Below are 17,207 nucleotides of genomic sequence, written 5' to 3'. Positions count from 1 at the left end.
CCCGGCCCTGCCCTTTATATTGGAATCTCCGGATTCCCTTCGGGTGGGATGACTCCTGTGATCAGGGCTGGCTTAGCCCTAAACTCTCCAGCCCAGAGCAAGCTGCCTTGTGACAGGGGATAACGGTGCTTCCCCACCATGGGGGGATGTTGGGAGGATAAATGCTTTAAAAGGACTATGAGGTGCACAATGCTACGTTACTGGGCAGGAGGGCTAGATCAGAGCCTAGATATTGCGTTACTGCTTTCCTGCAAGATGCTGTGGATCGCAGCCTCCCCTCACTGTGGAGTCTTTAAATCAAGACTGGACGACTTTCAGGAAAAAAATGCTCTAGCTCCGCCACCAGATACGGGCCGGATGCAGGAATCCCTGGGTGAGGTTCTCTGGCCCAGGTTATACAGGAGATTGGATCAGCTGGCCTAATGGTGCCTCCTTGCCTTGAAATCTGTGCTCTACTGTTTGCCAACAGGTCCTATCTCATTCCCACCGCCTATATCGGAGACTCCCGCTGCCAGCCCAACTGGGGAGGGAAGTAGCCGAGGGACATTTTCCAATAGCTCTCCGGAGTGGGGTAAGTATTAATGACCTGAATCTCTTTACAGGAGCCTGATCATTTTTTACCCAGAACTTGGAGTGTTTGTGTCTTGATCCCAGCCATCACCCGCAGCCGGGGGCTGTCAGATAATTAGAGCCCTGTGAATATTTTTAAATATTTTGTTCTATTTGGAGGGAATTGTGTGAAGTTTTGTTTTATTCACATGGTGGTAGCCGGGGGTCAGGTCCCTGGGGGAGGTGTGGAAGCAGGGGGAGGCCCTGGGCTGGGCCAGGCCAGGCTGGACAAGGGAAGGGGTCCGGCTGCTCAGCAAGGGAAAGTTTGGAGAGTGAGCCTGCCCTGCACTCACCCTTCAGCAGCAGCTCCTGCCCTATAGGGCCGATCCCAGCCCCCCAGCCCGGTTTGGCCCGGCCACCCCCATACCTGAGCGGTGATGTGACCCCGTGTGCCAGCTCACGAGTCAGGAGTGGAGAGCCAGGCCCAGCCTTGTGAGACTGGTGCTGCCACTGCGGGGTGAGGTTTTTACCACGGTGTCTCGTATTTTGTGAATTTCTCGGGGCTCTCCAGATAATTATTTATCCCCAGTGGAACAGCTTCTCCAGGAGGGACTGAGGGACCCCGCTCAGTGGTTACAGCACATTCCTCAGAGGGGGAACATGGGTTCAAGTCTTTGCTTCTCTCCGTGGGTTTGAGTCTTGATCTCCCATGTCCTGGGTGGATGCTCTAACCACTAGACATCGCCATCTTGTTCTCAAAAAAAAGGACTGACCCGGCCTAGGTGCCTAACTCCAGGAGAAGATGCACGGCTGTGAATTGCAAGTGGAAGGAGGCACCTAGTCACAGCCTTCTCCTCAGAATTTCCGACTCGCTACCTTAGGCAGCCCCCTTCCTTGCACGCTGGCTTGTGTGAATCCCTTTCTTAGGGGCCCCGTGAATTGTTTAGGGAGCCAGGGTGCCACGCTCTGGGGTGGCAGGACACTGCAATGCTCAGCCTCTGTTCCCCTTTTGCACCTACCTCTAGGGACTGTGTTTTCAAACTCTCCCCACAACCACAAGGACTAAACCCTTCACTGAGAAACCCAAATGGAAGCGGTGAGTCTCCTCTAATCACAGGACTCCAGGAGCTGGGGATTTAAGGAAAGCACCAAATATCATGAGAGGCAGCAACACAGGCTTACCCTTGCTGTAGTCAGTGACTCTAATTACCATGTGTTATTTACCTTGTATGAATGGCCAGGAACCCATGGTGTCAGGTGCTGTACAAACACAGATCTTTGTGGCAGAGGCCAGCTTGTTGTTTTCAGTAAGGCTTGTTCTAAAGTATTTATATGGCCCCCATCATGTTAATATCTGAGCACCTCGTATTCAGCTTCACAACATCCCCTGTGATAGGGCAGGGTGATTATCCACAATGTGCAGAGAGGAATTGAACTGTGGTCTCTGAAGCGAGGGCTCTAACCACTGGGCCACCCTCCTTTTTCTTATGCTAGCTGTGTCTAAACTGACTCTTCTCCTCCCTTTGCTTTCCAGAGCCAAGGGGCCGCTATGGTGTGTGGGCCTCACTGGTGTTGCTTGCTGCTTTCTTTGCTGTACTTTGTCTGCTGGACACGCGGGGGAGACGGACCAATAACCCATTATGGTTGTGAAGAGGAAGGGATCTCCGACTCAGCAAACTCACCCGTTTGCGTGGCGGCCTGTGTCTCGCAGCAGCACAAGGCTGGAACCCAATGGAGAGGCTGGTGAGGGGATCCCATTGAATGGAGAGGTGGTACAGAACTGAGTTGGCTGCACCAACGCAGCCGAAAGGCAGCACTTTAATAGCATTGAATGGCCAAGGTGCAGGCGCCGCCTGTGGGTGTTGGGTGGCTACGATCACCACCCTAGCCTGTGGTTTGAGTCTGGATGTGGCTTCTCCTCATGTAAGGCCAGGGATGCCCTTGTGTTCAATGCACCGGGCTGGGACTTGGGAGAGCTGGCTTTAAATTGTGGCTCTTCCACAGACTCCCTGTCTGACTTCGACTGAGTAACTGGGGGGAGGGATAGCTCAGTGGTTTGCACATTGGCCTGCTAAACCCAGGGTTGTGAGTTCAATCCTTGAGGGGGCCACTTAAGGATCTGGGGCAAAAATCAGTACTTGGTTTTGCTAGTGAAGGCAGGGGGCTGGACTCGATGACCTCCTCTTGGGGTCCCTTCCCGTTCTAGGAGCTAGGTATATCTCAATATATTTTAACTCAGGGCTGTATAGTCAGCTCAGAGTGTGGGGCTGGGTGTTAGTTCAAAGGATCATGGAGCTACTGAACTGGGAGCCAAGCTCTTCTGAAAATCTGGCCTTCCACTGTCCCATGCCTTAGTTTCCCCATCTTTAAAATGAGACACTCCTCTGTGTAGATTATAAGCACTTTAGGGGAGGGACTGAGAGTGTGGGTGTGTCCCCAAAGAGGAGCCCTCCACAACAACTTGAACATTCTAGTAATTCAATGCCAGGAAGCGGCTTTGGGCATCCATGATTTGTTTCTTGCCTGCATCCTGTCTGTGACTTTTAATAAAAATATCCATGCTGCAATTGTAGCCTTAATCATGAGTTAATGTGATTTTAATTGTTTTAAAGTGGTTTTATTATTGTATTTATCTCTGTGCCTCTCTCCCCTTTCCTTCTGTCTGTGGGGAAAATATTTATTTAGACTACAAGCAGAGGGAGTGTCTCTTATCTTTGCACAAGGGGACACTGATCTCTGCTGAGTGTTTTTTTTTTTTTTTTTTAACCCATTGTGAACCTTCCTGGCTTCTTCAGACGCTCCAACTTGCAGTGGAGAGAGAGTATTGGCTTCAGCTCTCCAGGGGTCTCAAATGCAAACTTCTCCCTTGGGTTTGGTCTGCCCTCCCCCTCTTTTTTTTTTTTTGGTTCATGGCAGAATATTGGACTAGCCTTGCTGGGCTAGTATCCTAATGCCAAATAGCTAAAATCACCCTAATTGGCCTCTCAGAGTTGGTAAGACAATTCCCACCTTTTCATGGGGCGTGTGTGTGTGTGATCTCCTCAATACATGTTCCAGCATCCGAAGAAGTGGACTGTAGCCCACGAAAGCTTATGCTCAAATAAATTTGTTAATCTCTAAACTGTCATAAGTGCTCCTGTTCTTTTTGCGGATACAGATTAAAACGGGTGCTACTCTGAAACCTTTAGCAGAGGGAGATCAAATGTCTCCTGGCCACTAGGTGTCAATATTACACGCTTTCAGTCTGTTATGCCAGGGTAAAGCAGAGTCTCCTCTGGCTGTTATTGGAAAGCAAGTCCTAACACCAGGGTGTAAAGTGACAAACTTAATTCACACACCCCATCCCCAGTGCTAGATGCCCAGGGCTGCTCTGCACAAGCCTGCCCCACTGCCATTCCCTCTAGGGGGAGTCTCACTCGCTCATGCCAGAACCAAATGCAGTTTGGGTTATAGCATGTCCTTACCAGAGCACCCCCTTGCAAGCCCCTCAGCATCCCAGCTGGGCTTCTCCCCCCGCTACCTTGCTCTCCAGCTGGGCCACTTACCAAACTTCTCTCTCTTCTGGGGCACAGCTCACCCAAAGCCAGCACAAAGCAACAAAAACCTCTTCTCTGGGAAATGGAGTTCAGCCTCAGATCTGCGCTCTCTGCCTGCAGGTGAGCAGGACTCTTCCTTTTAAGTGTCTCCCTCCAGCTGTCTCCGTTCAAGCTGATTGGGTCTTCTTCTTTACCCCCTTCCAACTCCTTCTGTCCCAGTGCACAGTCCCCAGAGGCTAGGAAATCAGCATCAAACTTGTCATATTGTAGGCATTCAAATAACCCCTGGTATAAGTCTTATCAACCAATTAATTACCCCAGTTGACACATTAATCCTTTCTGCTGTCTTCAGTGGCGTCATGGGGGGATGGAGATGGTCCCAGATCAGTCGTGTGTTTTTATTACACCCCCCTCCGGGGAGCTGGGCTACCAGGAATCTGGTGGGGAGAGGAGAGACAGACCGCCCGGGGACTGGTGGATCCGCCTATCGCTTCTGTGCATGGCTGCCAGATTATAGGCCAACACCAGCACATCTCTCTGTGGAGCCCAGTGTTCAAGCCCCCGAAGCAAGGGAGCAAACCCCACTGCAGACAGATGAGCTGGGCCCCACTCCAGGCAGGAAGCCGCAGCACTGTCTTCCCTCACCAGCTGTTCTTTACAAAGGAAGGATGGGCTGTGCCCGAAGTTAACCACCAGGAGAACACTGGCTAATCAGTGCTGGCCTGAAGGCAAGCAGATAGAAAATGGGCTTCACACGCAACAGCAAAGGCTGACCCACAGGAAGCTGGCTTCATCGCAGCTGCCAGGGAGAGGTGTTGACTTCTGCTCCCACTGGTGGGTGCTTGACCCCCCCCTCCACCCCGACTCCTACCCCCACTCCACTAACACAAAAGTATTACTTTCAGAAATGCTCTCTGTTTTCCACCTAGCAAAAGTTGGAAGGCAGCCAGAAAGTGGAGAGAAGAATGAAAAAAACTCCACCGTTAACATTTACAAAATTCTGAAAAAACAATTTCAGGGGGAAGCCCAATGTTTGATAATAAATTTAAACAACCAACAGCTTCAAAACACTTTAAAATATGAAGTCACTGAAAATGACATTTCTTCAAAAAAATTAATGTTCAACTACATCCTATTTTCTGACAAACTTTTCATTAGAAAATGTTCAGTTGTCTCTAAGTTAGGACGGAAGACAGATTAAATAAAACAAGAGGTACTGTCTTGCCTTAAACTTTATGGCCAATGACTATGAGCAAATTACAACAGAAGAAAAAATAAGGTGCTTTTTTTCCAGTTAGCTTATAGGACTGACAAAATCATAGCAAACTTTATAAAACAGAAGGAATGAACAGCAAATCGTTAACTAGGTGACCAGTGAACACTCCATGGCATCACACAATTAATTTTTGTTAGTTGTGAGATTTTATACATTTCAATTATTTAGATTCAGCCTCCCGTGGTCTGAACAGATGATGCAGATAGAAAATACCCAAACGAGGGGAAAATGTGCATCTTGTCCTCCACAAAAGTACTTGTAACTTGGCTTGCAAAGGAGTCCGAGGGGAATTAAACTCTTAAGCAACAGTTGCAAATGACCCTTCTAGCATCTAAAGACTATGTCTTAGGGTTTGACCACGTTGACCTTTGCACTTATCTAAGGCCATGTCTACACTGGCAAATTAAACTGCTCTAACTTGTTGGCTATGGGGGGTGAAAAAACTACACACACCCTCAAGTGCAGCAAGTTTGAGTGTTTTAAAGCGCTAGTGTGGACAGGCTCAGCACGCCGCAAGCCGTGCTCGGAGCTTTTCCCCTCGTGGAGGTGGATTACCAGGAGCGCTGGGAGAGCTCTCAGCCAGCGCTCATGCACGACCGCACTCACACATCAAAGCACTGCTGTGGGAGTGCTCCCACGACAGCGCTTCGGCTAAGTCTACACTAGAAAGTTCAAAGTTTCTTTCACGAAGTCAGGAAACCCACCTGCTGACCCCGAATCAGATTTTGTGGTTTGTTTTTCTCACTGACTAAAAACTTGATCACGGTGAGAGTCGAGCGCAATCGAAAGGTTTCTATTACACCTCAGCTTCTCTGCCACGAACTCGTAAAGAGGCCTCAATTAAAGTAAAAGGCATCTGCTCTGCCTATAAGTTTGTAGGCAAATTCCTGTCAGTGGAATGCAATGGTGACGCATTGCTACTACAGAGCACACAACCGGATGCCTTCTCACAAGGGCAAACGCCGCTCCTAGGCATCTCCACAGCCTCTTCACAGGTGCCTCTAACTTTTCTGCTAGCTCACCTAGCTAGTTATCAACTTCTGGCATGCTTGGCCTTCCCTTTCCAGTCTCAATAAGCACAGCAAGGCCCTAACACTCTCAAGCATACAGACATTTCAATTTCCATTTTAACCTGCCTCTCATTTCTGGCCCTCCTTAATAATCATCTTGGTTCCCCAAAGCAGACTCTCTAGCAAAGATGTAGCAACTACGTATTGATCTGGGAGACAATGCAACACAGCTGACCCTCTGCAGGAGGCAGCACTGAATGAGCGTTAACAAAGGGACCATTGGTGAGTTCGGATCCCGGTCCCACTTAGCCTTAACTCACAACTTTGTTGCTCAGGGTTGGGAGACAGCATGAGCGACCAGAGCCTGGTTCTGCAACAGTCGAAGAAAACCCACAGCCTGGCTGCTTGTCTCTTGCCGCAGCTTCCTTCCCTCGGGAGGATGTTGTGTGCGGCTGCCTCACATCCCTGCTTGCTGTGGATTGTCTTCGCCTGTTGCTGTTTACGATTGTCTCCGTCCGTTTTCAAGCAGTGCTGCCTTCCTGCTCGGCCGGCACAGCAGAGCTGAGGGTATGTCCACATTGCAATCACAGGGTTTGGTGGCCATTCATGCAGATATACGACATACACATGCTAATTTTAATGTAGCTCATACTGGAGCAATGAGGCCGCAGCAACACAGGCTGGAACCCTGGGTAAAGACCTTTGCCGCTGCACCTTCATTGCTTTAATCACGTACCCCCATTGCAGTGTAGACGCACCCTGACAGACAGCAGGGGGAGCTGGGAAGGGGTTTTAATCCATGTCTACAGTATGGGGACATGGCAGCAGACTACGCTGGCATAACCCCAGAGCAGACACATCCTACAGTGGGGTTTCCCATCACTGTAGGAACACCGCCTTCCCAGTGACGGTAGCTAGGTCAACTTAGCTGCGTCTACACTGGGGGTTACATCAGGCCAACTACAGCATTCAGGAGTTTTAAGCTTTACGTGTAGATCAAGTCTTAGTTACACAACCAGGTAGGAGAGGGCTATACAGGAGCCACAACACAGAGAAAATTAGAAGGGAGGCTTATTTAAAAAAAATAATAATCTTAATGAGCAATGTTTGGAGCGTCAGGCAGCTGGGCCTTGAGGCGTTTTCCCAGCCTTCGCCCTTCAGTCCCCCGGCATCGCGTCCTCCCTTCGCATCCCGTCGGGTTTGCTGCAGATCCAGTAGCGCTTCGTGGAGCACCACGACGAAGTGGCAAAGCTGTCACTCAGGTACGCGCAGTCGCCTTCTCCTCTTACCGTAAACCTGCGACAGAGACATCCGGGCGATAAGAGTCGGGCAGGGGCCAGGCATGTGCCCCTCGGATGGACCCATCCGGTGAAACCCCTCGGGATCGCCCCCTTCCTGCATCACTCATTCCACTCAATTACAGATCTCCAAGTCGCAATACTCCAACAACAACAAAACTTCAAAACCAGACTCCAACGAGAAACTGCAGAGTTGGAATTAATTTGCAAACTAGACACCATTAAATTAGGCTTCAATAAAGACGGAGTGGCTGGGTCATTACACAAACTGTTTCCCCAGGCTAATGTTTTCCCTCCTCTGCTACTCACACCTTCTTGTCAATGGCTGGAAATGGGCCATCCTGATTATCACTACAAAAGTTTTTTTCCTTCTGCTGCTGATAGCTCACCTTAATTAATTACCCTTGTTACAGTTGGTATGGCAACACCCATTTTTTCATATTCTGTGTGTGTGTGTGTGTGTGTGTATATATATATATATATATATATATATATATATATATATATATATTTTCCTACTGTATCTGCCACTACATGCATCCGATGAAGTGGGTTTTAGCCCACGAAAGCTTATACTCAAATAAATTTGTTTGAGCCACAAGGACTCCTTTTCTTTTTGCTGATACAGACTAACACAGCTGCTACTCTGAAAAAAGACTAAAATCTTCATCTCCAGTAGGGTTCAGGAACGGTCCTTTGTCCACACTGGCAATGCAAGACACCTTTTATCATAGCTGGGGGGCTACACTTTGCAGCACTGCATGCAGCAGTGCAGCAACAGGTGACAACACCTCTCCAGCGCTGCAATGTGCGTGCTGTGTGTGCAAAGCAGTGTGTGCCCAGTGATGGAGCGGCGGCCCCAGCGCTTACCCCCACAGGGAGGAGGAGGGGAGGCGGGACAGCGAGGCTCCTCTGCTCTCTGGCGCGCTTGACTTGCGCTGGCAAAGCGCTGCCGCGGCAGCGCTTTGAAGTGTAAGTGTAGCCAAAGCCTAAGTCACAAGTGTGGTTATTTCTGCAGCACAGCTGTGAGGTCAGGGATTGTCCTGCCAGATTCCTCACCAGCAGCCACTGGCATTAACTCAGCAAGCGCCCTGGAGCCTCTCTTCCTACTTTTTTCACTAGGCAGGAGGAGGAAGGGCTAAGGTCCAGATTTTGAAAGGTACTTAGGCACTGCTCCTCTGCTCAGCATTGCAAGGCCCAAGTGACTTAGAAGCCTGTGCAGTGGCAGATTAGCCACTGGGCCAATGAGACCCTTGCCTAGGGGTCCCTGCAAATTGGGGCACCCCTGTGCCCTGCCCCACCTGCCCACCATTCCAGCTGGGGAGCGGGGTCAGGGTGTGGGGGCTTCCCTCCACTCCTTAGCAGGAGCGCCAGGTGGGCGGAGTGAGGCAAGCCCCTGTGCCCTGATCCCATTTCCCCAGCAAGAGCGCTGGCGGGGCTGGGCAGGACTGCAGGGGGAAGGGGTCCCCACTTGCTCTGGCTCAGGGCCCCACAAAAACCTTAATCCGCCTCTGAGCCTAAGTCACGTCTGAAAGTTATTTCGGCTTTGCAATGCTGAAGTACCTTTAAAATCTGGGCTTAAATCCCCACTGAACTTTTCAGAAAAATACCTGGGTCTCTCCTTTCCAGGTAAGAGGGTGGGAGCCTGTGGAAGGGCCATGCAGCCTGCTGATCTGCTAGGTCAGCAAGGGGGGATGAGCCCCAAAGACCGGGAGAAATGTCACAAAGGAGAAAAGTAATCAGTGTTTTGGGAATAACTAATTTTTTTATCTGCCTGAATTCAGCCCTGTTCCCATTTGGAACCCAATAAAGTAACTAGCTAGAAAAGGGCTCACAGGTTATTGAACTGTTCGCCATTCACCCATCGCCAAGGCTGCGCCGTTTCTCGCTTCAGGCCAATCCAGAACTCAGAGACGCCTTTATATCGCATAATGAAGTCCTTAAAAAAGAAAAGCACATTATTCATTAATTAATAACGGTTAAGCTGTTTTCGGTCACCACTTCAAGGGGACCTGTTGCCTGAAACAAATCCATTTCCTAGTGTAGATGGTCCCTGAATCTGCAGAGAGTCTTAAACATTAGCTATGAACTGCACACTTCAGCTCCACCCGCGTTAACTCTGAAACCTAGTGATGTCTAACTCAACGTTAACTATTTTGCTGCTAAATGTTTTAATAGCGACATCCAGCTAACATGCTTATGCTGTTGGGCACAGTGGCAGGTATCTGGTGGGGAGGACTGGAGCAGATATCTGGTGGGGGGGAACTGGGGTGGATACCACTTGTCTGCAAGACTCACACTTTAAGGCCAGAAGAAACTCTCTTGATTATCTAGTCTGACCTCTGGCACATGACCGGACACTGAACCTCGCCCAGGCACTCCTGTAATAGACCCATAACCTCTGGCTGAGTTACTGAAGTCCTCAAATCATAATTTAAAAACTTCACGTTACAGAGAATCATACACTCTAGTTTAAACGTACAAATGTCCCATGCTGCAGAGGAAGGCAAGACGACCTGCAGGGTCTCTGCCAATCTGACCCACAAGGAAAATTCCTTCCCGACCCAATAGATAGTGATTATTTAGATCCTGAACAAGAGGGCAAGACCCACCAGCCAGACACCCGAGAACAAATTCTCGGTAGTAACTCTCAGCCTTCCCCATCTAGTGTCCTCAGAGACGGATTAAGATTTATTGGGGCCCAAGTTCAATTGTATTTAAAAACCCTTTGCAGATCACCATTAAGAACTAGGTAAGTCCCATCAATGGCTATTAGCCAAGATGGTCAGGGATGCAACCCCAGGCTCCAGAACTGGAGTCACTCCAGAACTGCCCTGTTCTGTACCCTACCCCATAAGCTCTGGTAAGGGCCACCATCCGAGACAGGATACCAGGCTAGATGCACCATTGGTCTGACCCAGTATGGCCGTTCTAATGTTCTAATTAACACGGCTGGATTATTTTTAATATATGAATATTTGTATCTATCGGAGGTGAGAGTCCAGCTGCCAGAGCTTTTGTTCCAGCTGGTTTTCCCTCACAAGAGCACTAGGAGCAGCCCTGGGACAAGATCATACCAACACGCTCCCTGGTGCCTAGATCAGTTTTACTTTTTGTTTTTCCTTACCTGGTCTTTCTGGGTGTCGATCTCAGCCAGGGAGGCATTGAGTGAAGAGCAGAGGCTCTGGCTGGAGTCCCAGGTCCCCTCGGCATCAGAGAAATAATAGCATTTCCCTCTAAACCCGACCCAGCCATCCGGGCAGCAGGGGGCTGGGCGTTTTTCATTTAGCTGGGCTGGGGCATAGACATGAGGCAGCTTGGATTCGGGTGGAGATTTCCCTGAAGTTAAGAGAGTAACAGTGATAAGAGACTGGTCCCTTTGCTTTTTCTAAATTCAAGAGAGGAAGCTGATAAATGTGCCACCTTGTGTATCGTGGGTAGCACGTTTCTGTGCCAACGAATCAACTGGCATTGAAATGGGTCATTTACCAGGTGCAAGCCCAGATTTGCCCGTTTAAAGGTACTTTGGTTGTTTGCTCAGGGCTGACTTGTCCTCTGGTCTAGCACAGTTGCCAACCATCCTCTTCTGGCAGCCTTTCTGCGCGGCTGCCAGACATTTCAGAAGGTTTCAGGGCCAGATTTGCACAAGCTCTCAGCTCCCACTGACACACCAAAAGAAGCCGCTGGATTTTCAGAAGGGCTCAGCACGTTAGGTCCTGAACATCTGGCCTGGAGCATTTTAAAATCTGATTCCAGGAGTCTCCTAAGCCCTCCTGTGGAGGGACGGTCCCCACAAGCTGTGGAAACACTTTCAGGCAGACAGGCTGCTTTAAGCTGTGAAAGTATGAGAGGGGGGTAACCAAAGGGACCAGCAGAGGCGGCTGTAGGAAGCATCGCATACATGTAATTTCAAGCCAAACAGAGGCGACTGGTAACTGCAGCTGCTGGCTGGCGAGGAAGGGATGCGAATCACGAGTCACCTGGCTTCCCCGCACCCTGGGCTGCCAGCCCCGTCTCGCTCCCCTGCTCTGGGTGCCACCAAGCAGGGCTCGGCGGGAGCACTCGCTGCTGGTGCCTTTTGCAGGCATGTCCCTCTCACCCGTGCACCCTGACAGAAATCTGAGGGGGCATCTGACCCCACATGCCTCCCCCCTCACGTCGCCTAGGAGAGAGCCCGTGGCTGGGGAATGGGAACGGGCAGTGATGGCCGACAACTCACCAGGCAAAAGTATCATGAGAATCACAACAATCACAACAGCAGTTGCGAGTACACTGATGATCAGCGGGACCTTCCACCTAACAGCTGTCCTGTGTTTGAGGTGAGACAGGTCACCTGAAAGAGAACAAAACCCGTTCATGGCACCAGATAGATTCAGCACCATCAGCATTTATGTTGCCAGAGACCACGTAGAATTCCATTAGCCGGCCCATCGCCAGGGCAACTGGCTTCCCAGGTGAGGAACAGATGGTGAAGTATTAATGCTGCTGAGAAAGTGCTCCTGGTACGGAGCCCCTCACAGTCTGAGGCACAAAGGTCTGTGCTTCCACATTTAACACAAGGAACCAGGTTCACGTAGGGTTGCCAACCTCTCAGGATTGGCCTGGAGTCTTCCGGAATCAGCGTCAATCTCCCAGTGACTATTGAAGCAATCAGGGAGATTTGAATAGGATCTTTGAAAAAAATGGCATTATATCTCGCCTGCAGAGCTGGGGCTGGGAGCTGCAGCCGCCCGAGGCAGGAGGTGGTGACCCCGGCTGAGTAGGGGCTGGCGCAGGTGATGACCCAGCGCCTCCCCCACCAGCAGTAACCGGACTTTGCAGTCGAGAACCAGGCACCTGGATACCCTAAGTATAGATGTAGCCTCCAGACTGTTCCTACTCAGTCAAGCGTCAGTTACCTTTTCTTCCACTAAGCGGCTGCTCCGAATCCATGGGACCCACGCCTTGTGTCACCTCTCCTCTCTCACCGAGACAGATGAACGCTGGGGTGCGAGCGCTGGGCTCTGACCAGTTCCTCTCTAGCTGCAGTTGGGTCCAATTTGGAGGCAGCAATCAACCGCAGAGATCCCAGTGCCAGATCCTCTGCCCTTGGCGGCTACTGGACCGAACTGAAATCAGGAGACAAAAACAGTCCTGATTTTCAAGGGTTGGCTGGGTTTCTCTGCACCCTAGTTCCTTCCCCAGCCCTGCCCGCACATCCAGAGGCGTTAGCAGTGTAACGAAAACCTCACATTGCCTCAGAACCCTGGATCTCCTGCCCACCACTGGACTCCAAAGGGATTCAGAAAGTAAAACAGACAGGCAGAGATTATACACGGGGATTTATTCACCCACCACTGGAAAAGAAGAGAACTGCCCCCGTCCAAAGTGCAACTGAAGGGGGATTTTCCAGGAAGCCAGTTCCCATATGGAAATTTAACTGGAATGCCCCTCTCCTCTTCAGGAAAGTGACACAGAAAAGGCAACCACACGCAACCAGAGATGTATTTACAGTAGATGCTTCTTAATAACAACCCTCACTACATTTTGCCTGGAACCGATACTGTCCAGTTGACTATAAAGGTAACTGGTCTGGCTATTGGCAACTGGCTGACAGCTTAAAAAAAAGGCTGGCATCCTCCAGACGCCCACTCTCCGGGGAAAGCCCCTGCTTGCAGGCAGGTTTGCGGGGCTGGAGCCAGAGAAATCATGTCCTAGCGAGTCCTATCCTGGCTACAGCACCACAACCCTGACATCCGCTTATCAGGCAGCTTCGGATAATGGCAACTTTCAGGCATCAACCAGCAGCTTGTGAACAAGCGGAATGTGCTGTACTGCTAATCTATGGCCTGTCTATATCAGACAAGTTGTAGCAGTGTAACTAACTCAGTTTTAACATTGATCTTCTAATTATACTAGTGTAGATTCCTAATGTAGATTTAAACCAGTTGAAGGAAGACAAACCACTGAAGGGCCGGGAGCAGAAGCGTGCTAAAAGTGAGGGGGCCACAGGCTCCCAAACCATCGCCCCACCCCCTGCCGTGCCCTCAAAGGCCCCTGCCCAGACATTGCCTATTCTCATGGAGGCCCCGCCCCTTCCCCCAAGACCCCACCCTAACCCCACAGCTTCCCGAGGCCTTGCACCTCCATCACCTTGTCTCCCCAAGAACATGCCTGCTCTTCTGCCCCTCCCCCTATTGCTTGCTCTTACAGCCAGTAAAAGGGGGGGTATGGCCTCTGGGTCCCCTCCCCCCTTCCAGTGACGGGTATCTACATTAGGTATTTGCCTCAGTGTAACTAGATCAATTTTTAAAGTCAATTTAGTGCAACTATGGCATCCTCATGGCCAAGATGGAGTCCGCTCTGCAGGCAGCTCCGGCCAAGAAAAGGCGCTTGCAGGAACGCCGCAGGGAAACTCCTGTTCCACCCCCCTGGAGTAAACACACCACACACCCAGAGCAGTCCAGTGAATACAGGAGAGGGAAATATTTATTTACAGAGGGATGAATGGGGAAAAACAGAGGGGGAAGATGGTGGGTGGGTGGGGAGCGGTAAAACAGGGTTATATCCAACACGAGGCCCCACAGGCCCAGTGGTACCAGCGGGCTGACAGGCCAGGCACCGAGCAATGCATCTACGGAGAGTTCAGGTGATCTGGGCAAAGTTCCAGTCCAGTGGTGAGTCTTGGGTGCTCCCGGTCACCTTCGGCGGCAGTGAACTTTCCCGAACAAACCCCTCCGGTGCCCTCTTCTGCAGCTCTCTGCAAAACCACACAGGGCGACCCCCTCCCCACTTAACTAGCTAACAGCCTCCCTCCTTGTTCCCAATGCAAGGTCACAGGCTCCAGCGCTCATGGTCCCACACAGCTCTGGGCAGCAGGGATCCTGGGTCCAGCTCCAGTTTGTCCTTCTCGGGTGATTTCTCCCTGGCACGGTGCTCCTCCCGGCTCCTGTCCTGGGGCATCCCCGGTCGGCCGTTCTGCCCCTTCCAGGCTTCGGGCAGGTTCTCGGCTGCTTCGCTACGTGAGGGCCTGCTGGCTTGTAGCTCTCTTGTCTGGAGCTCCAGACACGCACACCCTGTCGCTCCCCCTTTCCCCATCCCAGGGCAACCAGCTCTTCCGCTGCCTCAGGACAAGGCCGTAAAGGGGCCAGGCTCTCTGAACCCCAGTGGGGTTACATGAGTTACAGGGGTGCAGCTTAAAGGTGGCACCTTCAGCAGCACCTTCACCCTAGCTCCCCATGCGCCTCACTGGGGTCAGCACGGACTGCCAAGGGAGAGCACCCCCTGCTCAGCCCCCCAGCCCCACTTCCTGCAGCACAGGGCCCCAGGGCTGCCCAGAGGATTGAAGGGGCCTGGAGCAAAGCAATTTAGGGGGCCCTTCCATAAAAAAAGAGTTGCAATACTATAGAATACTATATTCTTGTGGGGGTTGCCCCACTTGCCTCACCTCCCCCCCCCCGGGCAGCCCTGCAGCGCCCCCTAGTGCCACACTGGTGCACTCACTGGTGTACTGGTGCACTCACTGCAAGGGGACAGCGCCCCCTGCTGAGCCCCCAGCCCCACTCCCTGCAGCACAGCGCCCCCTAGCACCGTGCTGACACTGACTGCAAGGGGAGAGCGCCCCCTCCCGGTCCCCAGCCGCGAGTACAGGCGAGAGGCAAGGAAGAAAACCGTGAAGTGAGCCCAGGAGTTACTTGCTTGGGAGCGGGGTGCAGGGAGGAAGGGCCTGCCTTGTGCCCTCCCTTGGAAGTTGATTCTCGAATGTGAAGGCCAAGCGTTCACACACGGAGCAGCTAATCCGGAGCAGTGGTGCCAGAGTAAAGTTATTCCGCGGGGAGACAATCCCTAGGGAAACAATCATCTGGGCAGTGACATGCAGTTTTCCACCCTGACACGCGTGGGGTCCATCCTGTAACACCTGGAGCCCCGCCCCTCTCTGGTGCCAGCCCCGCCTGCTCAATGCCAAGCTAAGGGCCTCCAATCCCGTGTCCCAACTCCGTGCAAACAACAGTCACGGCAGCAGACAATCCCCCCTTCACCCCCCCCGCCCCGGCGCCACAGTTCAATGCAACTCCCGCAGCCTCAGCCCCCATCCCCCGAGCAAGCAGGCTCAGCTCCTGAGCTAAGGCAGCGGGAGAAATGCAATCCCCCCCCCCACACACACACACACACAAGGCAGCAGAGGGGAAGCAGCCCCCCCGCCCCCGGCCCTTCCTCACATACACCCCCCCCCCCACACACACACACCCCAGGTGAGTGCAGCTTCAGACAGCAACATGCGGGGTTGCATTCGGACCCCGATGCAATAAACCCACCCGCCAGGGCGCTGGGGGGGGGCAGCCTTTGCCGGAGCAACACAAACAAACAGATACACACCCACCCCTTCGATGGCAGATCCAGAACACGAAAGCGAAAGCCAAAGCCGGGGCTACGCACTTTATCCAGCTGCGATGTAAACAACTCCGCTCCACCGAGATCCCCGCCCCCTTTGCCGAGAGCCCGGTTCACTCCCTCCAGCCCAAGGCTTGAAGCGACTCCCCTGCTCTCAAACTAGAATCTTTTCTAGCCAAGCCCCCCCACCCTGCAGCTTCTGCAAAAGTCCCCGCTTTTATTTTCTCCTGAGGGGGGTCAGCTGCCTAGCTGTGTCCAGCTCCTTGCACACAACAAAGGTCCTTGCATCCTCCCTTCCCACCATCCCGCTCTGTTGCACGTACCCCCACCCCCCGCAACTGCCACCTCCCTCCCACATGCCAGGGGCTCTGTGTGCTCCCCACATCTCCATGACCCCTAGACCAGGAGACTCACTTCTCCCCCCCAGCCCAGAGGCGCTGTGTGCCACCCTCACAATCCCCTCTCCAATGTTGCCTCTTCCCATTGCCAGGGTCTCTTTTCACCCCCATTCCTACCCCCATCTGTGTGCCCCTCCATGCCAGGGGCTCTGTGTCCCCCCCATGTCTCCCTCTCCCACACCACTCTTTCCCCTTCTCATCATCACGGCAGGTGCCCTGGGTGTGCTCCATTCCTCCTCCCCTCACCCCAGGGCAGGTTCTTTGTGCACCACCTCCCCCCCCCCCAGGATTGCAAAGATCAGTGTCCAACAATGCCCCCAACTGACACAGTGAGGTCTGCCTGAGTTTGCAGAGAGCCTGATCCAGAAGGGCACAGGCAGCTTGTAACAGCAGGCACCTGAGCACTGCTGTGAAGAGCAGGGTGTCCAGGGGAAACCGCTAAAACAATCCAGCACCGAGCTCTGCAGGGATGCTAGCAGCTGGCCCTTCCATCCTCACACAGAAGCCTCTGCAGGGGTTTAAAAAACCACCTCCTCTTCCCCCTTTATGGCATGGTGCACATGGAAGACCAACTGTAGGAGGGGTGGGGGTAGGCAAGGTTCCCACTGCCTCGGGTCTTCACTCTGATCAGTGTCCCCCTACCCACTGCAACCTGGTTTTGAGCAGCCTGGGTCCAGTGAAGAAGGTGGGGAATGCAACTCCTGCAGGGGGCTCTGTGCGGGGAGGGATCCACCATGCCAACAGGGGGCCCACAGAGAAATCACTAGAGT

The 17,207-nt window shown here is 52.2% G+C and overlaps 1 protein-coding gene across 1 annotated transcript; it reads right to left on the bottom strand.

The window, feature by feature from the left end:
- Nucleotides 1–7,240: 7,240 nt before the first annotated feature.
- On the bottom strand, nucleotides 7,241–15,675 carry LOC120392417 (early activation antigen CD69-like). The gene is made up of 6 exons (XM_039517156.1): nucleotides 15,343–15,675; nucleotides 12,568–12,777; nucleotides 11,889–12,002; nucleotides 10,797–11,008; nucleotides 9,505–9,608; nucleotides 7,241–7,667 (listed from the first exon to the last, which is right to left on the bottom strand). Exons 2-6 carry the CDS (start codon nucleotides 12,599–12,601, stop codon nucleotides 7,529–7,531), a joined length of 603 nt encoding a protein of 200 aa, XP_039373090.1. The 5' UTR covers nucleotides 12,602–12,777; nucleotides 15,343–15,675; the 3' UTR covers nucleotides 7,241–7,528.
- Between the last annotated feature and the right edge of the window lie 1,532 nt (nucleotides 15,676–17,207).

The sequence above is a fragment of the Mauremys reevesii genome, unplaced genomic scaffold, assembly GCF_016161935.1.
Source record: "Mauremys reevesii isolate NIE-2019 unplaced genomic scaffold, ASM1616193v1 Contig1, whole genome shotgun sequence".
NCBI lineage: Eukaryota > Metazoa > Chordata > Testudines > Geoemydidae > Mauremys > Mauremys reevesii.
Note: the sequence above shows the minus strand (reverse complement) of the source record. Positions and strands in the feature narration are given on the sequence as shown.

What these genes read in the sequence shown, in the direction of transcription:
- LOC120392417 (XM_039517156.1), bottom strand. Translation starts at nt 12,601, where the DNA reads ATGGATTCGGAGCAGCCGCTTAGTGGAAGAAAAG. An exon ending in GCCGCTTAGTGGAAGAAAAG is followed by an intron (nt 12,003 to 12,567) that starts GTAACTGACGCT and finishes GTTCTCTTTCAG; the next exon opens with GTGACCTGTCTCACCTCAAA. An exon ending in TCTCATGATACTTTTGCCTG is followed by an intron (nt 11,009 to 11,888) that starts GTGAGTTGTCGG and finishes TCTTAACTTCAG; the next exon opens with GGAAATCTCCACCCGAATCC.